Source organism: Rhinolophus ferrumequinum, chromosome 15, assembly GCF_004115265.2.
Source record: "Rhinolophus ferrumequinum isolate MPI-CBG mRhiFer1 chromosome 15, mRhiFer1_v1.p, whole genome shotgun sequence".
Classification (NCBI taxonomy): domain Eukaryota; kingdom Metazoa; phylum Chordata; class Mammalia; order Chiroptera; family Rhinolophidae; genus Rhinolophus; species Rhinolophus ferrumequinum.
Window position 1 is genome coordinate 42,171,791 of NC_046298.1, and position 25,387 is coordinate 42,197,177.

Consider the following 25,387-nt stretch of genomic DNA (forward strand, 5'->3'; position numbering starts at 1 on the left):
ATCCATAGTACGTTCTCTCTCTCTCTCTCTCTCTCTCTCTCTCTCTCTCTCTATCTATCTATATATATATACACACATATATATGAATGGTGTTTTGAATCATAGTATAAACCATAAAAGTAACATTAAAAACATCTCCATCGTGCAGAGGGGCAAAGCCCCAGGGTTACACAGCAGCACTGGGATCTGAGCCTGGATCTCACTTGACTCCAACACTTGAACCCTAGGCTCTCGTGCCTCTACTTGGGGTTGTGCATTGCAATGCTGTGTGTGAGGACGTGGGTCTGGGAGTGTGTCTGTGGGACTGTGGTGCCAGGATGTGCCTTGGTGGTGGTGATGTCCATCCTCCTGATTAGACATTGAGGCCCTGGAAGCTAAACTTGCAGTACCTGCTCCCCTCAGACACACTTGCTCTGGGTGCTCACCCAGTCCAGAGAGAACAATCTGCCCCTCCCCTCCTTCCCTCTCCTGGGCCCGTGCTCAGGGGTCCCCCCACCCTCCTCCCCTAGATGCCCAGAGCCCTGGGGGAAAGAATTTAGGATGAGGGTGGAGGTGTGGGGAGGAAGGAGAGGGAAGGGGATGGGTTAAGAAGGAGTGTGTGATGTCAAGCAAAAAAGACAACATTAGACACAGATGCTGAGATGGCGTTTATCGCGGCAAAAAAAGGTGAAGTCGCCGAGGGAGAAGGGATGGGGAAAGGGGGTGTGGTGGGGGCCGGGGTGGGGGCCATGGAAGCTAATACATGGTGCACTAGGTCACACACGGACACTGGGGGTGGGTGGGTGGGCGTGGCCCAGGCATGGCAATGAGGGGAAGGGGAGAGGAGAGGGCAGTGGGCCCCAGCCAGGAGCTTCTGGAGGTGGTGGGGAGGTGGGCGGCGTCTCCGGTTGCAGAGGATGGAAGGAATCAGTTAGAAGGGGTTGAATGGAGGCACTGGAGGCATGGCCACATGGCAGATGGTCTGGGCCCAAGAAATGCAATGTGGGAATGGGGTAGCGGGCAGGGGGCCAGCCCTGGGCTTGGTTGGGCCTTTAAGGATTGGGGAGGCCCAAGGGACCGTCAAGGTCCTCCAGTCCCCCCATTTTCCAAGGGAGAGAACAAGCCTGGGAGAGGCTAGCTTAAGGTCCTAATAAGGATGTAGCAATCAGTTCTCCAGCCCTACCCCCACCCCATTCTTCTCCTACCCTGTCTGTCCCAAACAGAAAGGGAAAGAGACTCGAACTCTTCTGATGCCACCATTATCTCTCTCAGACTCCTCAGGGAACCTGGAGGAGGAACCCATTTCATAGATGGGGAATACTGAGTCATCCTGTGAGACTACACCTTTCCACACCTCTCCCACCTCCCTGCCAGGGTATCCGTGCACCCCATCCCTCTAGGAGTAATACTGATAATCCTGAAATCCTTAGCAGTGGGGGCAGGTGAGGGAACGGACCTTGGGATTCTTCCAAGTCACACCAGGATGTGGGCCATGCCTCCAGGGGCCTGAGATGCCAACACAAAGAAAAAAAATGACTCCCCACGTCCCCTGGCTCAAACCCAGTACAAAAGTGACTATTTACAATGAAGGGGTGGAGAGTGGGGGGGGCACAGAAAGGAGTGGGGCCAGAGTGAGCTCCACTTGGGGGAGGCCACGCCCCTGGCCCCACCTTTGAAAGGGACAAAGCCAGACAGCGTTATTTATAAAGGGTCTCTATCCCCAGGGCGGGGAGGACCTTGGGTGAGGGATGGGGGTGGGGCATGGGATGGGTGCGGGTGGGCAGGCATGGGCAGTGGGAGGAGATGGAGGAAAGGTAGCGACTGCCCCTCGCCTCCCCCCTCCCCCCCACCGGACACACAGTTTTCCGTGGGATGAACACAGAAAGGGTTAATCAAAAAGTTCGATGAGCGAGTCTGACTGTCGAGTGGGGCGGGCTGGAGCAATGAGGCCGCAGGTCCCGGTGGCCGGTGGTGATGAAGTCACTTAGAAGATGAGAGGTTGGTGGTTTTGGGGGAGGGGGAGGGGGGAAGAGGGGGTGGGAAGGGGTATTAGGCGGTCCCCCCCAATTATCTCCGGGAGACAAGAGTATCCTGGACTGGCTGAGAAGGGGTTAAAAACCAGCAGCCTTCACCATCCCCACAGAGACTTTCCCCATCTTTCACCCTGCCACCCAGCAACCCCCAACGCGACTGGCGGAGGGCACGGAGACGGACCTTACACACACCAGAGGCTGCACCACAGAGAGAAGCCCCGTCCACCGTGGCGTCCAGAAAGCTGAAAGCTGACTGCGGTGGAGAGGGATCGCGATAGCAGAGCTGGGTGTTGCGACTCCACGAGAGTCGTAGGCCAGTGTCCCAGGCCCCCAGTGCCCGAACTTGGGCATCGTGATCCCGTTCTCCCCATCGTGACATCTAGTTCAGGCCTTCACGACAGCCGGCCTCGGGGTTCGTTCAGCGGGGGCAGGTATGTGGAGAACAGAGAAGGCCTGCCTGGCTGTCGCGATAGGTGTACACCCAACCAGCAGTCTGGATGCCCAAATTGCCACCCTCATCACCACTCTTGGTTAACATTTTTTTCTCCGCCCGCCCCCCTCGGTCTTTCACAACCTCTAATCCTGGTCTTGAAACAGCAATAATCAAAGCAGGGGAATCCTCTCTTTCCAAACAGTAGGCCACCCATGAAAAACAAAAGGAGGAGGGTCTGGGATGGAGGACTAGGCAGGAGAAACAGATCAAGGGCCTATTAAGAGGTTTGGGGGTTAAGGGGAGAAGAAATACCACTTAGAGAAAAGTGATACCCTATTGTTCCAAGTATAGGTAGGTCCTCAACTGTCCGTAAGTTGACGCTTAACAAATTCCAATTGGGATACATGTGGATGGCCTTTGCCTTTTCATCCCTAATAATTATTGCAGTGAACCCCTCCTTGCCCATGTAGAGATGGCTGGGACAGGGCAGAAGAAGGTGGCTGGGGCAGGTTGGCTCAGAGCCCCCCCAGATGGGGGATGAAGGAAGTGAATTTGGCACATTGAACCCCTTCTTCTCATAAGTGCTTTAAGGTCCTCTCCAATCCAGCTGGCACCATCCCTTGGGCAAGCAGAGGAGGGGATGAGCTTGTCTCCCCACCCCCAAATTTCTACAGATTTGCCAGAAGGAGGCAAGTAGGGTTCTCCCCGGCTGGTGGAATTTGGGGGATCCAAAAGGTTGGGGTTAGCTGAAGGGGAGGTTTTTTTTTAATGTCTTTTTATTTTCTTATAAAGATTCTAAGAAAAACTTGGGTTGGGAGGGGTGAGGAAGGGGGACCCAATTTAGCTAAGTGTCCACAGACTTTTTCAATGCCTCTTAGGGGCCTCCTCAAAGAGAGATGGTCCCATTTCCTCCCCCCATCCAAGGTTCCCTTTCCCCAGTGCGGCTCAGTTCCAAGGAAGTTTGGCACTTTTTTTTTTAATCAATGGGGAAATAGGGGGGAGGAGTTGAGAGGGGGAAGACAGACACAGACAAAGATAGAGACAGGACAGATGACAATGGGAGCCACGGAAAGTAGAAAGCCATAGGGAGCCAGAGAGAAAGAGAAAGGGAAATGCTGGGGGAAGGGGTTGGGAGCTGTAGGGCAAATGGGAAGGAACAGGGAGAGAGAATTCAATGCAGCAAACACTTATTAAGCACCTACTGGGTGCTGAAGAGCAGGGTGCATGGAGGCCACTCAGAGTCTCTGAGACCTGACTGGCTAACAGGAAGAGGGAGAAAGACACAATGGGTTTTTCAGTGATCCCCATCCCTGACCCCCTGTCTGCATCCCTTCTGGACAAACTGCAGCACAAAAGATTGAGGTCAGATTGCAGAAGGGACTTTCAAGGGATGGGGAAGATGGTAGAGTGAGTTTCCCAGGGTAAAACAAGGAAAGGTGGGTGGGTCTGCACTCACCAGTGTGGTGAGTGAACTAGCTCACTGAGCTAGCAAACTACCTTTCAGATAGCCCTGGCTGGCGGGGTAGGGGGTCCCCAAGACATGTGAATAGGGAAGGGGTTGTCACACAGATACCTCAAGGGAACACTTTTCTGGAGGCCCAGCCTCCAGAGTTGTGTCTGTGTGAAAGGAGTACTGCAGTCCAATGAACAGGTCTACAGAAAGCATCTGACAAGCAGAGGGCAGCTGATGCAAATGATATGCAAATGAACACTTTCAAATCCCACCTCCCCACTCCCAGACCTTACTTTACTAATCCTTGGCTCCTTCCCCTCCTGGTGGGGGTCTGGGGAGGGGCTTATAGGGGGGATATTCCAGCTAGATACTGCAATACCCCTGTGTGGGTGGAGATACTGTGAAATACTGTAAGGTCTTTTGAGAGGTGGAAGAGGGCAGTGGCCCACAGGGCCACCTCCACCTCCAGCCCCAGGAATCCCCAACTGTAGAAGATATGTACAAAGTTACATCAAGAATTGTTTTGGCACTCAGATCTCCATCTGGGTTCAGGCTGGAGATTAGGGGTGGGCGGGGCAGCAGCGATAGGAGGTGGGGGAGGGGAAATGGGGCCTGCCCTCCCCCCACCCCGGAGATGAAGAGGGCATGGAAAGTTACCCTAGTGCCCAAGCTACAGCCTCCCATCAGGTGGAAGGGTTGGGGTGGGAAAGTCAGTGCAAGGTACCTTGAAGGCTATTGCTTTCTAGGGATTTTCACATTTTGATTGGGGGGTGGCTCTCTAGTGGAGCAGCAAGGGTCTCCCAGGCTTCAGGAGTGGGAATTGTCTCTGGCTTTTCTCCCCTCTTTTTTTTTAGAGAGAGAGAGATGAGGAGGCCAGATTTCCCCAAAGCCATGGAGAAGAGAAGGGTCTGGAAGACCTAGGAGGGGACAAATGGGGGAGAGGTTGGGCATGGGGTGCCCCTCCCCCAGAGATGCTGATGATGGAACCAGGGCACTGGGGGCCCTGCTTTGGGTTGGAGGTGGTCTCCAAGGGGGAGGGGGAGATGAATGGGGGTAAAAGCGGGTCTCAGCTCTCCTGAGTCCACAGGGTGGTCAGGCCCTGAAATCTCAGCCTGCCAACAAGGTCTTGGAGCTGACCACAGGTGAAATGCTCAGGGAGCCACTCCCAGACCAACATTCAGGGCTGCCCGGTTTGCCAGACTCCATCAGAACATTCTAGCTCCTCAGAGCCCACAGTGAGAGCACCGAAACATTCTGATCCATTAGATACCACCCAAGTGCTCCAGCTCGCTGGAAACCACAAGCCAATCTAATCCATTAGACCACACAAAGCATTCTGGCCAAGGGACCCCACCGTGGCTCACTGAACTCGACACTGGGCCACGCTGGCCTGACAGAGCCACGACACACTGGGCTCACCAGACTCAATGAAACAAAGCCACGCAGACACAAGCATGCACACAAAAGGCGGAGGTGGGGATGGGGGTCTTTCACAGTAGTTTGCACTAGCTCCCCTCCCACCCCTCGCTGCCAGGTGAGTTCACAGACTTGGTGTTTTGGATGGAGATGACCCTGACAATATTGGGTCTTTTTCCTTATAGTCTTTCCGATTAGATCCAAGTCCCTCCCTTTATTCTCCTAGGAAGACCCCCAGGCCAAGACCCACCAAAGAGGGCTATGGGTGGAGAAGGAGGGTCAATAACTGGCCATGGCCCAATACAGGAAGTGCATGCTTCACCTCAACGACATCACAAGAAGTACCCTGGAGGCACCATAGGAGGTACACGCCCCCATGATGTCACTGAAGTCACCTTCAAAGAAGGCTCATTGAGACATCACAGGAAGTACCTGTCTCCTATCATCACAGGAAGTACCTCTGGGGAACTACCTCCTGTGATACCATAAGGAGTGCCGGAAGCACCCCAGAAAGTACTTAACTCAATGACATCACAACAGGGACCTTCATTCCCGTTACTTTAGGAAAAGCCATAGGAGATGCCACAGGCGGTTGCTCCAGCCTTTCTCAAGAGTTTTGTTCATGAGACTGGCTCATTTCCACCAGCATAGTACTCCCCCCCACCCCCCATACAATCTGACAACAAAAGAGTTAAAAGTCCCACCTAGAAGGGGTAACTCCAGTGGGGGCAGAGTAGCTGAGAAAATCTGGGAACTCTGGGGTCCCTGCTCAAAACGCCCCATTTCAGCTCAGGCGCCTCTGCTACCTCTACTTCCCTCCATCTGGAACTGAAGCAGGAGAGGTGGGGTGTTGTTTTGGGGAGGCCCCTCATTCTAGGTGACCCAGAGGCTCCCTCCCCTCCTCCCATATGGAAACAAAAACTTATAAAGGGGGAAAAAAATCCTTACCGGAAAAAAAAAAAAAAGGAGGGAAAGAAAGAGAAAATAACGCTTTGTTTTCTATTAAAATCAACAAAATGCAATATATACAGATATCACACAGACCTGGGCCCTGGGAGAGGAGAGTCAGGCCCAGTCAAGCATAGGGAGGAAGGAAGGAGGGGTCAGTTCAGGGCTGGGGAGGGAGCTTCTGGGCCCCATCCCCAGCCATCACTCAATCCTGCCTATGACTACCAGAAGGGAGGGGGGTGCAGTCAGACCTACCCCAGCCCCAATCCCATGAGGAGCAGGACTACACCGAGCTGAGGTCAAGAGTTTGGGGGGGAGGAGGAGAGGAGGAAGAGGAGAAGGAGGGACAGGGAGAAGGGTGGGAGCACACACCACAGGCCTCATCCCACTTTCTGGGGGTTTGAGGCCCTCACCCCCTGCTCGTAGGTGACCCGCTGGCTGATGAGGTATTGAGCGGCTTGCGTGGCCGCGGGGCTGCCTGTGATGGTGACCCGCCGGTTCCGCGTGCCTGGCAGGAACTCGCCCTTCTTGGAGATCTGGATACGGGCACCTGTCAGCTCCTGGTACTCCACCAACGTCTTGCCCCCCTTGCCCAGGATGGCTCCCACCAGGTTCTCAGGCACCGCAATCTCCACCAGCTCCTTGGCACTCTCGGCTGCCAACTTCTCGGCGGTCAGGAAGCCCCCAGCCGCTCCTGCCGCGGCTGCAGCGGCCACAAGTGGGCCACTTCCTCCACCTGCCCCACCACCCGCCCCGGCCCCAAGGTAGCCGTTGGCGGCTGCAGCCAATGCAAAGGACCCCAGGGCTCCGGGTGGCGGGGGTGGAGGTGGGGCGGCCCCTCCGGCTGGCCCGGCCCCTGCCTCACCCGCGTAGGATGCCAGGAGGTTGGCAGCGGCAGCGGCGGCAGGGTTGGCACCAGCGGCCACGGCGGCCAGGACCCCGGAGGCTGCCGCCGAGTTGAGGCCCAGGCCGAGGGAGTTGGTGTTGTAGCCGTAACTGGCCAGCGTGTTAAGCGCCGTGCTGATGGCCAGCAGGTCGGTGCCCGAGAAAGCAGGCAGGGCGGCAGGAAAGGCGCCCACGCCCGCCAACCCCGCGGGGCCCAGCAGGCCGGAGGCAGCAGCGGCCGAAGCAGCGGCCGCCGCAGGCAACACATCGGCGGGGCTGGCGTACGGCGAGCCGGTGGGGTTGGAGTTGGCCACGGGGCCAGCCACGTTGGCGTAGCTGATGTTCAGGCAGCTGCTGCTCTGGGGGTCTTCCTGTACCTTCTGCACGATGGCGCTCACGGCCTTGTGCACCTGCTCGGGTTCGCCGCTGACTGTCACAACGCGCTCCTGCAGATTGATGCCCTCTGGCTTCTGGGACAGCTGCACCCAGGCACCTGACTGTTCCATCACCGCTTTCACTGTTGCGCCCCCCTTCCCGATGATCAGGCCCGCCGTGCTGTTGGGGACGATCAGCTTGGCCTGTGGGGGGGGAGGGCGAAAGGGACGGTTTTTAGGGTGGTAAGGGGAGTCTGAGTAGTAACATCAGGGTCGATTCCCCACCCTTGCTCTCAACTGTCCCAAATCAGGCCCCGCTTGCCCTCTTGATATGCACCAGTATGGTCCTACTGTTGTTAAAAATACTGAAATACTTCCATATTGGTTGGTAGAAAACGATCTAGTACTCCAAGTCCCCTGAGTAGCCTCTCAGCCAACCTGTACCATGTCCCTGGGTGCCCTGGGACCTCCCTTTCACCTGGGACCTGAAAGGCTGAATGGCTGATGCAGTGGGGGACTCTGCTCCAAGCTTGCATTGGAGCCCGTGCCCTTCTATATCAATGAAGGCTTCTGAGTTCCAGCCCCAGAAAAGGCACCATTAGTCTCACTTTACAGATGAGCCACTTGAGGCCTAAGAGGTGAAGGGATTTGCCCCAAGGTCACCCTGCCAGTGAAGGAGCTGAAATTCAGCCTCATGCATTCCTGCCCCATTGTGCTTCCCACCCTAGGACATGGTGAACGCGCTTAACCTTTTTCTTGTTGTTATGGGCTGAATTGTTGCCCCCGCCCCCAATTCATATATTGAAGTCCTAACCTTCTCAGAATATGATGGTAGTGGAGACAGGATCTATAAAGAGGCAATTAAGGTAAAGTGAGGTTATTAGGGTGGGCCCGAATCCAATAGGACTGGTGTCCTTATAAGAAGAGATTAGGACACAGACCCCAGCAGAGGGAAGACCAGGTGAAGGCACAGGAAAATGGCCGTCTCCAAGCCAAGGAGAGAGACCTCAGAAGAAACCAACCCTTCCAGACACCTTCATCTAGGACTTCTAACCTCCAGAATTGTAAGAAAATGAATTTCTGTTGGTTAAGCCACCTACTTTGTGGTACTTTGTTATGGCAGCCCTAGTGATCTCCTACAGTTGTCTTATCTGTAAAATGAAGATAACGCAACCTTACCTCTGAGAAGGCAGGGAGAAAATTGGTCACTTAAAATGGTGGTCCCTCCTTCTCAGTGGCAGAGCAGCCCATCCTTTGCAGCCACAAAACTGATCACTGTTAATTCCAGTGGGGATATTTCAAAATTAAATGTCTCCTTTTAAATCTCCAAGCGCATTTCCACACAGAAATTCCTCCTTCTCCATCCTTCCCACATCCCCCCAGACCTGTGTATTCCAACCCCTAAGCTATCATCTCCGCTTCTCCTCTCCACCCCCAAGCCAGACCCTGTGGGAGTTTGGGAAATTTATGGGAGCGGCTGTGGTTGTCACAATGATTAGGGGCAGATGTGGGCATTCAGGGAGCAGGGCCACGGATGTTTGCACCCCATCATGTTAGAGTCAGTTCCTCACAATGATGAACCATCCCAGGTCGTCTATGATTTTTGAATGTCCCCTTGGACATCCATGTTGGTGAAGTCTGTGTATAAATCTCTGATACATATATGATACATATAAATACCAAGTATTTTTTTTGCACAGTTTTAAGATCTACTGAAATTTCCAGGAATGCTACTCTCAGTCAGTTAAGGGAAGGTTGCACTTTGTTTTGTTCTGAACTTGACCAAGAGTCTTTCATCATTTTGGAAAACCATGACATCAGCAGTAATGCCACCTTTATCACTTACGTCTCCAATAGTACACTCTGTATCACTGACTTTGTTACTTCCTCACTCACTCAGGCTATATTAGGTGTGGGCAGCTATTTCATTATTTCTTCATCTGTGGTGCTGGCTGAGCATTTACATATTAACATTCATCTTATTTTATAACAAATCACCTTCCTTTCATTTCTCCTTTATTTAAAAAACGTCTTATGGGATACAGAAAATGTACATCTGTACAATGGATTTGGCAATCAACTTAAACAGATGAAGTTCTGATCCATGCTAGAGCATGGATGAACCTAGAAAACATTATGCTGTGTGTACAAAGCCAGGCGCCAAAGACCACATTTTGTGTGATTCCATGTATATGAATGTTCAGAACAGGCAAACCTATCGAGACAGAAAAGCTTCGTGGTGGCTTAGTGCTGGGAGGGTGGTGAACTGGGGGTACTGAAGGGTGATAGCTAGGGGATCCAGATTTCTTCTGGAGGAAATGAAATGTTCAAAAATTGACTGCGGTGATAGATGCACCACTCGGAATATAATAAAACCACTGAATTGCGCTTTAAACGGGTGAATTCTATGTATGTGAATTGTATCTCAAAACTGTCAAAAATCTTACGGATCTAGATATGTTTTTATATCTCTATCTTATAAATAATTTCAGAGAGTACAGGGGCCTGGGAAAATATTTCTAGGAGAAGGAGGACATTGACTGACAAGGCTGAGAGCCGCTCGCTGACCGACAGGCTCTGCTCCCTGTTGATCTCTGACTTCAACACGTCTGTGCTGTTCCTCCAACGTGCCAAGTTCCCACCAGGCTCAGGGCCTTTGCACCTGCTGTTCCCTCACTTGGAACGCTCTTTCCCAGACAAGGAGGCTCACCCCTCCCTTCATTCAGGTCTTTGCACAATTGCACCTTCTTCAGAGAGGCCTTCCCTGACCACCCAACTATCAAAGCCCATTTATGTGCCTGTTTTACGTCCTCAGCATGGACACCTCCAGAATCATATCCAACTGCTAATCTCACAGCTCTAGTATGATGTTGAATGGACACCTCAAATTTAAGAAGTCCAAAATGGAAGCCATCTTTCTCCTCAAACATGTTTCTGCCATGGTCTTCCTCATTTCAGTACATGGAAAATGCATCCTTCCACTTCTCAGGCCCAAGACTCAGGCGTCTTCTTTTTCCCTCACACTCAACATCCAATCAGCAATGCTGTTTGTTGGCTCTTCCTTCAGAAATACATCCTAGACTATTCTAGATCAAGAGAGACTAATCAGGGACAAGAACCAAATACAATGAATGATGGTATTCTGTCGACCTGAACACCAACTGAATCTTGGATAGAAAAATACGTAATATATAGATATAAAAGTTTGGGGCAATTTGAATATAGACTTTTGTTAAATAATAGTATGGAATTAGTATTAGTTTTGGTAGGTATGATAATAGTAAATATAATAACATAGGAGACTGGCCTTGGTCTTGGGAGATATATGCTGAAGTATTTAGGGGTGAAGAAGCATGAGGCCTACAACTTATTTTCAAATGGATCAGCAACAAACAAACAAAAAGCAACGTGTGTGTGTGTGTGTAGATATAAAGCAAATGTTAATAATTTGTGAGCCTAAGTGCAGTGTGTTAGGGGGTTCAGTGTACTAGTCTTTGAACATTTTCAAAATAAAAAGTTAGGAGAAAAAAATATACCGGGGGTGCCAAAAAAATGTATACAAGTGGACACTTTGGTCAATATGGCTCAAGCAGTAGTTCGCCGTAATCAGAAGTGTCTGGACGCTGATGGTAACCACTTTGAGCACCTCTTGTAATTGCAGAAGTCAAACGTGACTTGTATTCATCTTTTGTTATCAATATAAACTGAGTATTACAATTTTAATAGTTTTCCTTTCTTAAAATGTGTACACATTTTTTTTTAGCACCCTTTGTATATACACTAATACTCCATTTTCCCTTGTCTCTGCTTGGTTTTTCTTCATGGTGCTTTCACTCTCTGACATCCTATACATTTTACTTATTTACTTATTTTCTGTTTCTGATAGATTGAAGATTTACTATCTTCTGTTTCTATTGCGAGAATGTAAGATGCACAAGGGTAGAGATTTTGTTTGTCCTGTTTACTCCAGGATTCTCAGAGGGATGCCTGGTACACACTCAGCAAAGGGTAGGTGAATGAATGGGTGGATGAAAGAATGAATGACGATATGCCCACAGGACCACGAAGGAATAGGACTGGGTGGAGGCAGCCAGATTTATTTTACCTGGTGGTGTGTATGGCAGGATGCTGTGCATTTGGGTAGCCAAACTCAGCCTGACCTGAGTTTTCTAGATTAACTGGACATTCTGATTTGTCAAATGTAAAGCATCCCAGTTTTTAAATGTTGGCAACCTCTTCAAAACGTCTAAGGACAAAAAGCAAGTGCCTTCATCTCTCTGTGCACACACATCCCCGAAAAGCTGCCTTGGACTCTAAAGATACCTGCTCAGGTTCAAATCCTGACTCCACCACTGCGGCTGAGCAAAAGATTTGAGTCAGTTTTCTCATCTGCAAATGGGGATATTCATACTTCCTCCAGAGGATTATTATGAGGCCCAACTGAGACTGTACATGAAATGAAGAGCTCAAAATTCAAGCACAGCCACCATTAACAAGAACTGAGTAGGAAAGCTCTTCAGGTGACTCGCAGAGCTTACCATTGCCGGTTATAACTGGCTACCTCCCCTCAGACATGTTCATGTTTCTGCTTGGCCCCTGTGGGCATGTCGTCATCCAGCCATTCAAACAAGCAACATTTGCTGAGCACAGACTATGTGTCAATCACAGAGTGCCATGTGAGCGTGCAATTAATATGTGCTCATAGTAGGTTCTCAAGAAATGGTTGTTGTGATTGTTACCTCATGGGCAGATCTGGATTTAAATCCCACATCTGTTACAATCACTGGAAAATGTCTGGCAGTTTTCCGAAAAGTTAAAGATTTATTCTGTGACCCAGCAATTCCACCTCTAGGTATATACCCAAGAGAACTGAAAACATATGTCCACACATATGCTCTTTAGCAGCATTATTCATAATAGCTAAAAAGTAAAAACAACCCAAATTTCTATCAATTGATGAATAGGCAAAATGTGATATATCCATACAATGAAATATTATTTGGCCATAAAAAGAAATGAAGTTTTGATATATGCTATAATATGGATGAATCTTGAAAACATTATGCTAAGGGAAAGAAGCCAGACACAAAAGTCCACATAAATATCATTCAATGTATATATAATATCCAGAATAGGCAAATCCATAGACAACAAAAATAATTAGTGGTGGGAAGGGGCCGGGAGGGGGACCAAGGGGAATGGAGAGTGACTGTTAAGGGGTATGGGTCTTCTTTTTGGGGTGGTGAAAATGTTCTGGAATGAGACAGTGGTGATAAATGCACAACTCTGTGAATATACTAAAACCACTGAATTATATACACTTTAACATGGTGAATTATACTTTAACATGGTGAATTATATCTCAATATAGCTGTTATTTCTCAATTATATCTCAATATAGCTGTTATTTTAAAAAGTCGTAAGAAAATAGAAGTCTGATAAGTCAAGGGAATAGAACAGAAGAATGTACAAAACCAGATCTAGGAGCAAAGAGGTATTTAGCATGTGATACAGCATTTCAGAGCAATGGGGGAAGGATGGGAACCTTGTCATCCAAGAAACTCTGACCGCCAAGAAATGGTAAAAGCAAGTGCCCTCACCTCTCTGTGCTTCAGTTTCCTCATCTCCAATATTGACATCTGTACAGCTACTCCATACAGTTACTGGGAATATTCAATGACGAAAGTGACTGTCTAGGGCCTGGCACACGGGAAACCCTCAGAAAACAGTAGCTGCTTTCAGATTGTAGAAACCACAGCATCTTCAAGGGATCTGCAGAGGCAGTTTTGTAGAATCCTGGAGTCCCAGGATGTTACAACGGTAGAATCTTAGAATAATATATGCCTAGAATCTTGGAATCACAGAGCCAAGGAAGTGTAGGAGTTGTAGAGCCAGGAAGACCTCAGAGACCATCTGTCCCAGTGATTTGCAAGTCTGGAGATTTTTAAATAATAGTAACAACAGCAGCAGCAGTAGCAGTAGCAACGGTGCTTACCATGTGCTAGGCACTTTTCTAAACTTTCAGATAGTAACTTACTTAATCTTAGCCATAATCCTAACAAGGAAGGTACTATTATCATCACATTTTATAGATTGGGAAACAAAGGCACAGTGAGGTTCAGTAATACACTCAAGGTCATACAGATAGTGAGTAACAGAGCCAGGATCGGATCCTAGGCCAGAATCTACGTTCAGATTCCCAGGCCTTAGTCCCAGAAATTCTGCTTCAGGGCTGGGACCCTGGAATATGCAATGTAAGTTACTAGATAATTCAGATACCAATAAGGGTGGCAAACTAGTGGTCCTCAGGCCATAACCAGCCCAAAGCCACACTGTTTTAAAAATGGAGCTGACCTTTAAAATTCGGTTGATTTAAAATATTCTGGCTTCTTTCGAAAAATTTGGAAGATATAGCAACACTAAGTCCACATTGAGTAGCGGCTGCCCCCTATAAGGGATGGCAGTATATCTTTATGATGAAGCCCCAGTCCTCAATCCTTTATGTTCCCTTTATGAACCCTGGAGGCATTTCAATGTATAATGCCTGGTTTGGCCCAGCTTCCACACTGTAAAGAAGGGAAACTGAGGCTTATAGAAGGGAAGAAGACCTAGAGTAACACAGCAAGTCCAAGACAAAGAGGGAATAGACCGACCTATCTCCTGACTCAAACATCCCGTGACAGTAACAATAGCTAATATTTTTTGAGAACTTTCTATGCATTAGGCATACATGCTAAGTGCTTTTCAAACATCAATGAACACTAACTACCACCCTTACTTAAGCAGGTACCAGATGAATCTCATTTTACAGATGAGAAAATGAAGTATGGAGAAATCAAGTCACTGCTCAAGGTCACACAGGTAAGAAGTATCAAAGTAAGATTCAACTCAACATCTGACTCCAGAGCCTGAGCCTTCAGCCATTATCTCCATAATTCTTTGGAGCCCCCGAGTTTAATAATGCAGAGGAAAAATCCTGGTTCTATAACCTTTCGACGCTACTGTCTCCGAGTTCCTGTGGATTAGGGGGTGGGGTGGGAGGCTCAGGCACAGATGGTGCTGACCTCATTTTCTCTGCAACATGTACAAACTCTTGATGAACTCTAGGCCCCTTGTGGCCCCGACCAAGGCAGCCTCACTGTAAACTGTGGGTAAGCTGTGGCCTGCTGGTGGGAAAGGATTCGGAGGACGCCTGGCAGGGCGCATGGAGCGGAGCCGCTTCAGCACCAAGGACAGCACCCACGCTCCAAGCCCCAGGCCCGCAGTCTTTTTTGGGACGATCCTCTGAGCAGCATTCTTCCAGGGCTTTCGGCCCACCGTTTCCCCAGGAGCTTGGGGAACTCAGTCCGTGGTCTCCTCCACCTCAGGGCAACAAGAATTCCCAAGAATTCCAGATTCCTTTCACAGAGGCTCGCTCTCTTGTCTTTGCTTCTAGGCAGACGTTAAGAAACCCTCACAAGTGGCCTGTCCTCCTGTCCCGGGCTTCTCGCCCCTTTGCATCGTGCACGCGTGTAAATGGGAGCCAAGAAGGGGGAGAGAAAACAGGGAGTGTGCGCAGCCAGCCCCGCGTTCCCCTCCCCCTTAACCCCCTACCCTCAGGACCGCTGTCAGGGGCTTTGCTGCAAGCCCACCTGCCCGGTGCGCACCGTGGTCATGGCAACTGGAGAGGCCCTGGAAGCTATTGGTCCGCTCCCTGCTACGCCCCTACGCCACCGCTTCCCTGTAACTGAGGCAACCGAGAGGCTCTGCCCTCCTCCTTCTATCCCTTCTAGAGATGGCTGTGTAGGAAAGGGACCTGCCCCCTCTCTCGCTAACGATACATTTCTCCAAAATGGTGGCTACTCCCATACAGTAATTAATGGAGCGGGGCAGTATGAGAGGCCATTTCTAAACTCTTCTAGATGTGGAAAGGCTGTCGCTGAGGTCACTTACAGCGAGAACAGGAAGTGGGAGGCAGGTTGCTCTGAAGGACAATGGGATGAGGTGGAGAGGGAAGAGGATCTAGAGAGTCCCTGGAAAGAGGGATAAGCAGGGGTGTCTCGGACAAATACTCCTAACCTTCGCTCTCTCTCTGAATCAGGGTGGTCCGGAGTTCCTAGACTGACTAATAAGAATAGTAATAATAGCAATAATAACCACTACTACCACGTATTTGATTGATAAATGTTTTATCCACATTATCCCATTGAATCCCATAGTAATCCAGTAATGGGAGAAGTGTCTTTTCCTGAACCTCACCAGCTTGCCAGAAACCCATTCCGTCCCTGCTGACCTGCTTGGCTCTGTCGGGGTTCATCGTGGTTTGGGGTTGAAGGATGTTGACCACCTCAGGTTTGGTCATCGCTTGTGGGATTTCTCGAACCTTCTCAGCAATAAAGCTGTGCACAGCATTCAAGGCCTCTGCTGTGCCCTGTACCAGGCATACGCGCTCTGTGGTTCCTGTTGAACAAGGAAGAGAGAGGGCACACTCATCAGACAGGAATGGGGACATTCCTGAGAGAGAGGCCCCATTTAATGTAAAGAGAAAACTGAGGTCCAGAGAGAGGTCACATGGTAAGCCTGGGCAAGTTGGCATGGGCTCCCAGGCCATGGTGGGTAGCTGGGATCCCTATTTTATAATCTGTATTTCATCGCCCTCCCTAATACAACCCCGGGGGATGAAGAATGATGCTTAAGTGCCTTGCGATGCCCACAGCAGCCCTGGGCAGGGGAGACAGGGCTCAGCTGCCTCTTCCCAGTTCTTGCTGGCTCCCGGTTGCTTTGGCAACCATTCACTCACTCCCCCTTCTAGAAGCCGAGAGCTCAGGCCTGCAACGGTTGCCACAGTAACTGGAACCCCCTTATCGGTCTGGCTGGCCGGGTCCTCAGCCCACCCCCAGGGGGACGAAGGACGAGGCCCCGTTGCCATGGCAACCCCTGAAAGCCTGCAGCGAAGGCCTCTGGGCTTTTGGAGAGGATGGGGAAGGGCTGGGGGATGGGGGAGACAGAAGAGAGGCCTGAGTGCTTGCTTGGACCCACCAGATGGAGGGCTGAGGGCTGGGGGAGGGCAGGGGTGTGGACATGGGGTGAGCAGCGTGGGTCAAAGGCAACTCATGGAAGAGTGAGGACTGGGAGATTGGGTGTCTTTGCTGGAGAGTCTCCAGATATTGGCTGTGGTTCTGACCTGGGCATCCTTACTATGTGTGTGTATGTGTTGGAGGGGGCAGCGGGGAGAAGAGAAGCTAACTCTGGGTGGTGATGGCATACATGCGTGTGGGAGACTTTGGGTGACACTGTGAGTATACCTGTGAGGCTGTTTGGTTGAGTGGGGTGTGTGTGTGTGTGTGTGTGTGTGTGTGTGTATGCATGAGTGTATATACTTGGGCAGGACTGGCCAAATAATCTTTATCTGGGTGTATGAAAGAAAGAGCGGGAAGAGACAGATACAAACAGATTGTATGACATAGTGATTCCAGGAAAGATGTTTGTGTGTGTGCTCGTGTGTGAGAAAGACTTTGAGTGTTGCTGTGATGCTCAAGGTTCTGTATACTATTTGTGAGACTGAGCTGAGTGTAGGTGAGAGTTTAAGAGAAAGAAACAAAGAATCTCACGAAGTGACACTGAGGCTGTACGATGAATGCATACCACTTTAAGACTGTATGACTGCATGTGTCTGCGCATGTGTGTGCACAGCTGTGTAAGGGAGATGACTAGACACCTGTAAGTGTTCAAAAGACTATTTGGATGACAGGTGTGTGGTATGCATGATCATGTGTGAGTGTGTGTATAGGAACAGACAAGATTATGACTGACGTGTGTGAACGTGAGAAAGAAAGAGAACAGGCAGACCCAGGTGTTAGGATAGAGGACTGTTTGGAGGACTGATGTGTATGTGTGTCTGCGTGTATGTATTACAGCCAGACAAAGAAGACTCCACTATGACCGGTGGGTGTGTGTGTCAGTGCCTGGGTGAGCTGGCCATGTTTCGTGTGTATAGCGTGTGTGTGTCTCTCCCTGAGTGGGACTCTGTCTGTAGGACCAGTTAGGTGTCTGGTTCTGTAAAAGGTCTTGAGTGCGTGCCAGGCTCTGTGTGCCTGCATGTCTGGGACACTTGGGGTGAGTGTCCAGTGGCCTGTGGGCACTCGAGTGCAGTACGCTGGTGTTACTACTCTGACCCCTCGTTTGCTACCACTCAACCTGGCATGCCAGTCTCACCATGTGTCTGGGTGTCACTGTCTGGGGTCGCTGGTATAGTTGATATCCTCCATCTCCTTTGCGCCGCTGTTCCTTACTCTTACTCCCCCCCACCCCAGAACAATGGCTTGGTCTGAGCCAAGGGTGAGTCAGCGTGCAGGCTGCCTCCATCTGGGTGTAAATAGGAAAGGGTGTGGGTCAGGGTGGGAACTGGGGCGGGGGTGGGGGGCAGCCCCAGGGAGAGCCTGGATGAAGTGGCCAGGCTCTCCATCTCTGCAAGGCTTCCTTCCAGCTCAGGGAGTCTGTGATCTCCCACTCCCTTGTAGTTTGTTACCCGGGTCCACAGGGATTTTGAGGGGCTCAGTTAAAGTCTGAAAGAATATCCAATAATAACAGCTGGTGCTTACATGATACCAAACACCACACACCGTTCTAAGCACTTTATATGTATATTTGTTCGCTTTAATATACAAGGCAGGTAATATTATTATTACTGACTTACTGCCAAGGACACTGAGGCAGAGAAGGTTTGGGGTTTGTCCAAGTTCATTCAGCCAGTAGTGAAAGATCAGGGTTTTGAACCCAGATGTCTCGCTTCCGTCTGAACTTTTAACCACTGAGCAACCCTGTGTTAAATTTGGGGCACATGGGGTATGTGAATGTGCGTTGGTATAGAAAGGGAAGCATAAAATGATTGTAGTTTTGCTTTTGTATTTTTGGTCATAAAAAAATATGTATGAATTTATTAAGTAGTCACTTAAGATTTTTGCACTTAGGTACATATATGCTATAAATCAATAAAATATTTTTTAAAAGTGTGGGTGTCTGTGTTTTCCTTCTGGGAATGGCGTTCTGAGCTTCAGGCAGATGTTCAAAATCAGAAGGAGCTGAGAATCACAAGGGTGTCTGGGTGAGGGTACAGAAGTCTGTGTGGCCTGGGGCAGGTACCTGCCTCTTTCTGGGTCTCAGTTTCTCCATGTATGACCCAGAAGGACTGAATCTGGGGCTTGGAGTTTCCTGTATGAAGGAGGGGACCCCCTTTGTGTTCTGCTCCTCCCTTGGGGTTAAGAGCTAGGTAGTTTTTTGTTTCGTGTAGTAGACACACAAGTGCAGTGTGTGTGTTATCCATCTGTGTGTCTGTGTGTGTGTGTGAACCTACTAGGCTCAGAGGACCCTTCCCATTTCTCCATTGTCATTTCTCACCTGTTCTCTATGTTCCAGCCACACTGAATAAACCATCCCCCCTCCACCCTTTGAACATACTATTTCATCTTCCGGGAGCACCCCTCACCGCCCTTTACCTAGCTCACTCCTACTTACTCTGGGCTCAACCTCCCAAGGTTGAATGGCATACCCATCTGGGCTCCCACCATCCTCTGGGCTTCCCCGTCCTAGCCCTGACCACTCTAGGTTGTCACTAGTGTTTGGTCTATGTTCTCTACTGAGATGTGAGATTCGAGAAGACAAGCCTGGGACGTCTCAGTCACTGCTGTGTCCCCATCTCTATCCAGCACAGAGCTGGCATAGAGGAGGTGCTCAGAGAATGTGTGTTGAATGAATGAATGAAAGGGTGTCAGCCAGGAGCAGAGGGAAATGCGCTATTTGTCTCGAGCAGTAGCATCTTATTTCTTGTGTTCCTGTGGGTCCTGGGAAGTCCTAGGGACAGACTAGGATGTAGGGGGCTGTGTCCTGCATCTGAGTAAGGAGCCAGCACATGCCATATAATCTGGAGCGGGGAGGGGGGCTGGCTGCATGTCCAAGGGCTGGGGAGAGATGCTGGCTTATGTTGCTTGTTTGAATTATGTGTTTGTCCCAGGAGAGTTAATGACTGTCCCATCCTCTGGGGTTCTCAGCTGCCTGGCCTGTGGGGTGTGCCACTGAGTTGGGAGGGGATGATGTATCTCATGTCACAGAATGTGATCCAGGGGCAAGGAACCAAGTGTCCTCGGATGAATGTCCCAAGAAAGGGTCTTATCCGTACCTTGTGGGCTGGAGGGTATGGGGTAAACTGGGCCAGGGTAGAAGAGAAAAGGGGGTAGAAGAGAAACAGCCTGGTTCCCTGGACTGTTCTCTAAACCTCTTGCCAAAGCTGCTTAGTGAGATGGGAGGTGGGTGGGGTGAAGGGAGGAGAGAGAGAGAGAGAGAGAGAGAGAGAGAGAGAGAGAGAGAATATGAATATGAATATGAATATATGAATGTGTTCTGACCCTCGGCTCCAGCAGCTCTGATGTTTGACCTAAAAAAATCCAAGGGGATTAAGAATGAACTAGAACTAGAGCCAGGCCAAAGATGCAATTCAGGGGGCCTTCCCTGGATTCCTAGATGTCGAAGCTCAGGCACTGGTCTTGTGAGGGAAGATATGCAGGGGTGAGATATTGAGGAGGATTAGAGAGAGCGGAAGGGCCTTGAAAAATGTATGGTTGTGGGGAGGGAGACAGAACTGGAGGAGAGGCAGATAAAAAGGCCGCATTTGAAGAGAGAATAAAACAAGAGGGAGCTGAGGCTTAGGAGAAGGAGAGAAACATAAAGGTAGAAATGGGGGAGCAGAGGCAGAAAGAAATGAAGGGTAACCCCAGCAGAGAATGACCACACTGAGAGGTGCTATTGAATATTGGCTGAATGGGTGATTGAATAGAAAGGGAGAGTTGAAGAGCAAGAGAAGAAAATGAGAAAATATGAAAGGTGGAGGGAAATGAAAATATGGGGAACAAGATGGGAAGACAGAAAGGGAGGAAAAGAGGAGAGGGAAAGGCAGAGACAGACAGACCCAATGGGAGACTAAGAGAACAAGAGGTGGGGGGGTATTCACACAGAACCAGAGAGATGGGAGTGAAGAGAAGGGAAGGAGGAGACAGAGAGGGGCCCATAGGAATAGAGACTAAGGGAACAAGAGGTGGGCAAGTCAGAGACGGAATAAGAAAGAGGCATGTAAAGATGACCCAGACAGAGAAAAACAGTGTGATTCAGATTGGGCAAGAGAGGGTGACAGAGAAATCCAAAGGGAAATAGTGGGGGGAAAGGAGTGGGTGTGCTGTCCCCACCAAGCCCAGAGAGACACCGTAACACCTGCCTCCTGTCCACCCCCCAACCAGCTCCTCCAACTGACCCAAAGGGGCAGGTGTGTGGGAAGGGGCACATCTGCCAGCACATCATGCAAATGAGCTAATGAATATGCAGCAAGCCCATTGTCTTGCCCTGCCCCCACCTCCATCTGCTGGGGCCTGGCGTGGGGGGGGGGGTGGGTGTGGGTGGTGGGGCAGCTCTGTCCCCTCAGGAGGAGGGGAGGTCCCCCACCACTCTCACTGTCCCTGGGGCAGCCCCTCCCCCTCATCCAGGGCCCAGGTGGGCAGGACAGGAGGCCTGGGGCAGAGCCCTGGGCAGAGGGGCTTACCCGGATAGAAGTCTTTGGACTTGGAGAGCTTGATGGTGGCTCCTGTCTCCTTCTGGAGCTGCACGATGGTCTGCCCGCCCTTGCCAATGATGGAGCCTGCTGCGTAGCTGGGGATCAGCACCTTCAGGAAGTATTCACCTTCCTCTGTAGGGGCACACGGTGGGAGGGGGGGAGAGGTCAGGGGGGAGGAGTCTTCACCTTTAGAGGATACCCTGAGGGAGGCACCACCAGCATGGGGTGGGCTAGGAAACCGCTGGGGTCACAGTAACATACAGGAGCAATGACCATGAGAATAGCAATAAGGAAAATAATGATGTTCATTTCTTCATTCATTCATTCATTCATTCACATTCCACAAATAGTTACCAAGCACCTGCTCCGTGCTCAGCCCTGTTCTAGTGAAACAGTCATGAAAAAAGCAGACAAAGCTCCCTGATTTCGAGGGCAAAATAAGGCCGAAAGAGTTTTAGCAATTCAGTCAAGAGCTTACACAGCTACATTCTTTTAGAGAGGGGAGACAGACAGTATGGTTTGTGTCAGATGGTGGTAAGTACTAGGAAAACAAAAAAAGGCAGGAAAGGACATGGGGAGTGGAGGGGCTGCACTGTCAGATCCGGTGGCCAGGAAAGCCCTCCCAGGGAATGCAATGCGGCCTTCTTTGTTTATCAAACACTTTACAGCACCTAATGTGCTCTAGACTCTTCCAAGTACTTACAAATATGAGTTCATTTAATTGTCACACTGATACGATGGGAGAGGTACTTAAAAATAAACATTCTACAGATGGGAAACAAAGGTGAAGAAATTGCCCCAGTTCTCATAGCTAGTAGGTGGCTGAGATTTGAACCCAACCGGGCTCCAGAGTCCATGCTGTGGAGGAGGGAACAGAACCATGTGGCTACATGGAGAAAGAGCAAGTGCAAAGGCCCTGGGGTGGGACTGTGCCTGGGTTGTTTGAGGGAGAGTGAGGTAACCGGTGTGGCTGGGGCTGAGTGAGAGAGGAGGCGAGCAGAGGAGATGAGGACTCAGAGGGATGGTGGTAACGGGGGGTGCTGAGGCTTGTGGGCCATGGTGAGGTTTTGGGTTTTTCCTCCAAGGGAGATGGGAGCCACGGAGGGCTCTGAGCAGAGGAGGGATGTGATCTGACTTAGGTTTCAAGAAGATCCCTATCCCTGATACCCAGGAGGGAAGCAGACTAAGAGAAGCAAGGGTGGAAAAGCTGGGAGCCCAGTGAGGCAGTGACTGCAATGGTCCAGGCAGGAGGTGATGGCGGTCTGACTGGTGGAAACAGCGAAGGGTGAGGGGAGAGGAGGGCTGGATTCTGGAGATGTTTTCAATGCTCACTATGGACCCAGCACTTTGCTGCGTGTTTTGCAAGCTTGATTTCATCCACTCCTCACAACTTACCGTGAGGTGAGTAGAACGAGATCCCTTTTTACAAAAGAGGAAACTGAGGCACAGAAGGGCTCAGAGAAGGGGAGGCACCAGCCCAAGATCACCAGCCTAAGGGCACGAAGACATTGCTGGGTTGAGATTCGAATGCAATTCTGCTTTATTCTTGGCCCTCCCTTGCTTAACACGCTCTACTGCTAGTGGCCAAATACCAACGTGCTCAAGATAGTGTCAAAGACCTAGGGGATGTCGAGCTGGTGCCGAGGGTGTTGGTGGGGCTTTGGACATTCTTTGTTATGGACCCATTTTCTTGGTCATGTATGTGTAAAGCACTTAGTTAATGCAGTCTCAAGGCAGGTGCCTAGCCTCTCCTACCTTCTAACCAAACTGTTGCCCCCTAGTCCTTCCAGGGTAAAAATTCTGGAGCCTTCTCAGTATAAGTCCCTTGGTGATTTGTCTCTGCCCACCTTTCCAGCTTCACGTCCTCATCTTCCTCTAAGGACACAATACACACTTTCCTTTTTGTTCCTTAAACATTTCCTCCTGTGTCCCACCTCAGGGCCTTTGCACATTCTCTGCCTGGAACTGCTCTCCCCCACTGAATTCCTCTTGTTCTTCAGGAGCTCATTCAAATGTCTCTTCTTGGAGGCTTTCCTTGAACTATGAGGAGGGGATGGATCTCCGTTTCATGCCTTCAGAGCAATGTATTACAGAAATCAACTCCATTGTGGGTCGTGTCACTAGCCCTCACCCTGTGCCCCAGGGTACTGCCCAGCATGCAATAAACACTGGGGGGATGGGGGAGGAGGGGAGGAGCCAGGTCATTCGGCTTCCAAAGATTATGGTCTTAAACCATCCCCCAGTGGTTTTTAACTTTTTCTTTTAAGCAAAGGAAACTTATTTTCAATGTGCTCCCAGGAAATTTCAATATACAGAGCAGATCAAAGAGAAACTGAGCTGGTAAAAGTGGAGGCAGGGCAGGGGGCTGGAAGCCCTGTCCATCACCACCTGGTCCCTTAAGATTGAAGGTTCTAGGTTCCCTGCTGTGTTAAGATGGGGGTTTGGGGGTGAGGGGTTGGATATGGCTGTGCCAGCATGGGGAGGGGGTCCAGAATTAAGGGGTTTCCCTGAGCCCAAGGCAATCCTCTTAAACTTGCCTAATCAGACCATTAAGCCTATTAGGTAATTAGCTCCTCAGGGTACCTTTCCATCAATCATTCTGACCCCGAGGTCACTTTCTTCCCTGGGCTCACAGAGATGGCCCCTTGCCTACCTCTCCCCTAAACCTGTCATGGAGATGGGGCTAGTTCTCCATCTCTGGAAGGTTCACGAAGGTGGGGAGCTGTTCTCACTAGGACTGTCCTCTTTCCTTCTTGGACTCCATCCCCCATCTTCTCTCCAGCTACGGCCTCTGCCCCAGCTTCTCTCTTGAAGACAGAAGGTATTCATCTGCTCTGAAGCAAACTGGGGAGGTCCCTACACCCCATTTCCTGTGCCCTCTCTCTCTCACACTTTCCAGGTTTTGTCAGAATTTCCATAGGAAACAGCAGAAACAGCCCTAGACTGAGTGTGAATTTTGTCACTGACAGGCTGTGTGGCCTTTGACAAGTCACCTCACCTATCTGGGTCTCAGTTTTCTCATGTGTAAAATGGGGACATGATAGTGTTACCTCAGAGTTATTGTCATTAATTAAATGATAAACTGTAACATACTTAGGATGGTCTTGGGCACATAGAGCACTTGAGAATCATTAAATATTGTTGCTATTGTTATTATTATTATTATTGTTATTACCTACTTCATGAACACAAGTTAAGTTCTTATCACAGTGTCTGACACATAGTAAGTGCTCTATAAATGCAGAAATGAGCCTCTAAGATTTGGGGTTTTATTGGGAAACAGGAGAAGGACAGCAGACCCCATTTCCTGCATCACCTCCCCCGCCTAGGGGCTACCCCAGGCTTTCCCCTGCTTCTTGGAGGAGGAATGTCCTCTCACTGGTAGAAGTGAGACCCTGCTCCCATTCTCCTCCCTCAGTAGCTCTCTAACACCCTTCTTCCTCATGGTACCTTCTTGAATTTTGCCCTGTTCGTGTCCCACTGTACTATTATTTCCTTGCTTCTCTCCCTCTTCCTTCCCTTCCTCTAACAAATCCTTCCCGGGCACCCACTATGTGCCAGCCCTTGTTTTAGGGAACAAGACAGTCCATTTCCTTTATGTCCACCCACTTTTCAAATGTCAATGCATCAATTTAAAGAGGACATTAAAAATCATTGCTAATAATCAGAGTTTGGAGGGCTGGTTATTCTTTCCCCCTCAAAGCACATTAATGCAAACATACAATAGTCAAAAAAAAAAAAAGCTTGTCCATGGATCCCCTTAAACCATCTGTGGGTGCTCAGTGGTTCCTGGATCAGACTAGTAGAAATTTGGAGCCCGCTCCTCAGGCCAGTCTCCTAGGGCGAGTGACCAGCCGAGACCTTCTGCTTATAGAAGCTCAGAACTCTAGGCCCTGGGAGTCCCCATTGTTCCACCAGTCCGGTCCTCTTCAGAATCTGCATGTCCTTCCTATTTGAGGGCATGTCCCACTGTGTGAGTCTCAATGCCCCTGGGAAGAAGCCAGGCCTCTATTTCCCAGCCTGCCTTGCACCAAGGGAAGACACGTGACCTCAGCTGAACCCAGACCTCACACTTCCCGCCCTCTTTGAACCAAGACTCTGCCTGTGAAAAAGTTCTTCCTTCTACTGAAGCAGAATCTAGATGCCAGAACTTCCCACCCACCCACGCTCACTCCTCTTAGCTCTTCCCTTAGAGTCCGGCAGCTCCCTCTACCATGACAGGGACTAAAGAATTAAAGATGCCAGCTTCAGCTCTCCTGACTAACCTGTGTCCCTTTGGCTGCAATTCCA

The 25,387-nt window shown here is 50.0% G+C and overlaps 1 protein-coding gene across 1 annotated transcript in view; it reads right to left on the reverse strand.

Annotated features, from left to right (window-relative positions):
• Positions 1–777: 777 nt before the first annotated feature.
• NOVA2 (NOVA alternative splicing regulator 2) overlaps positions 778–25,387 on the reverse strand; it is a 29,308-nt gene continuing 4,698 nt past the window's right edge. The window contains exons 2-4 of the mRNA XM_033128934.1: positions 21,086–21,229; positions 15,794–15,960; positions 778–7,725 (exon numbers count right to left, since the gene is read on the reverse strand). Coding sequence (XP_032984825.1) covers positions 6,643–7,725; positions 15,794–15,960; positions 21,086–21,229 — 1,394 coding nt within the window. The 3' untranslated portion in view covers positions 778–6,642. The remainder of the gene's footprint in view (positions 7,726–15,793; positions 15,961–21,085; positions 21,230–25,387) is intronic.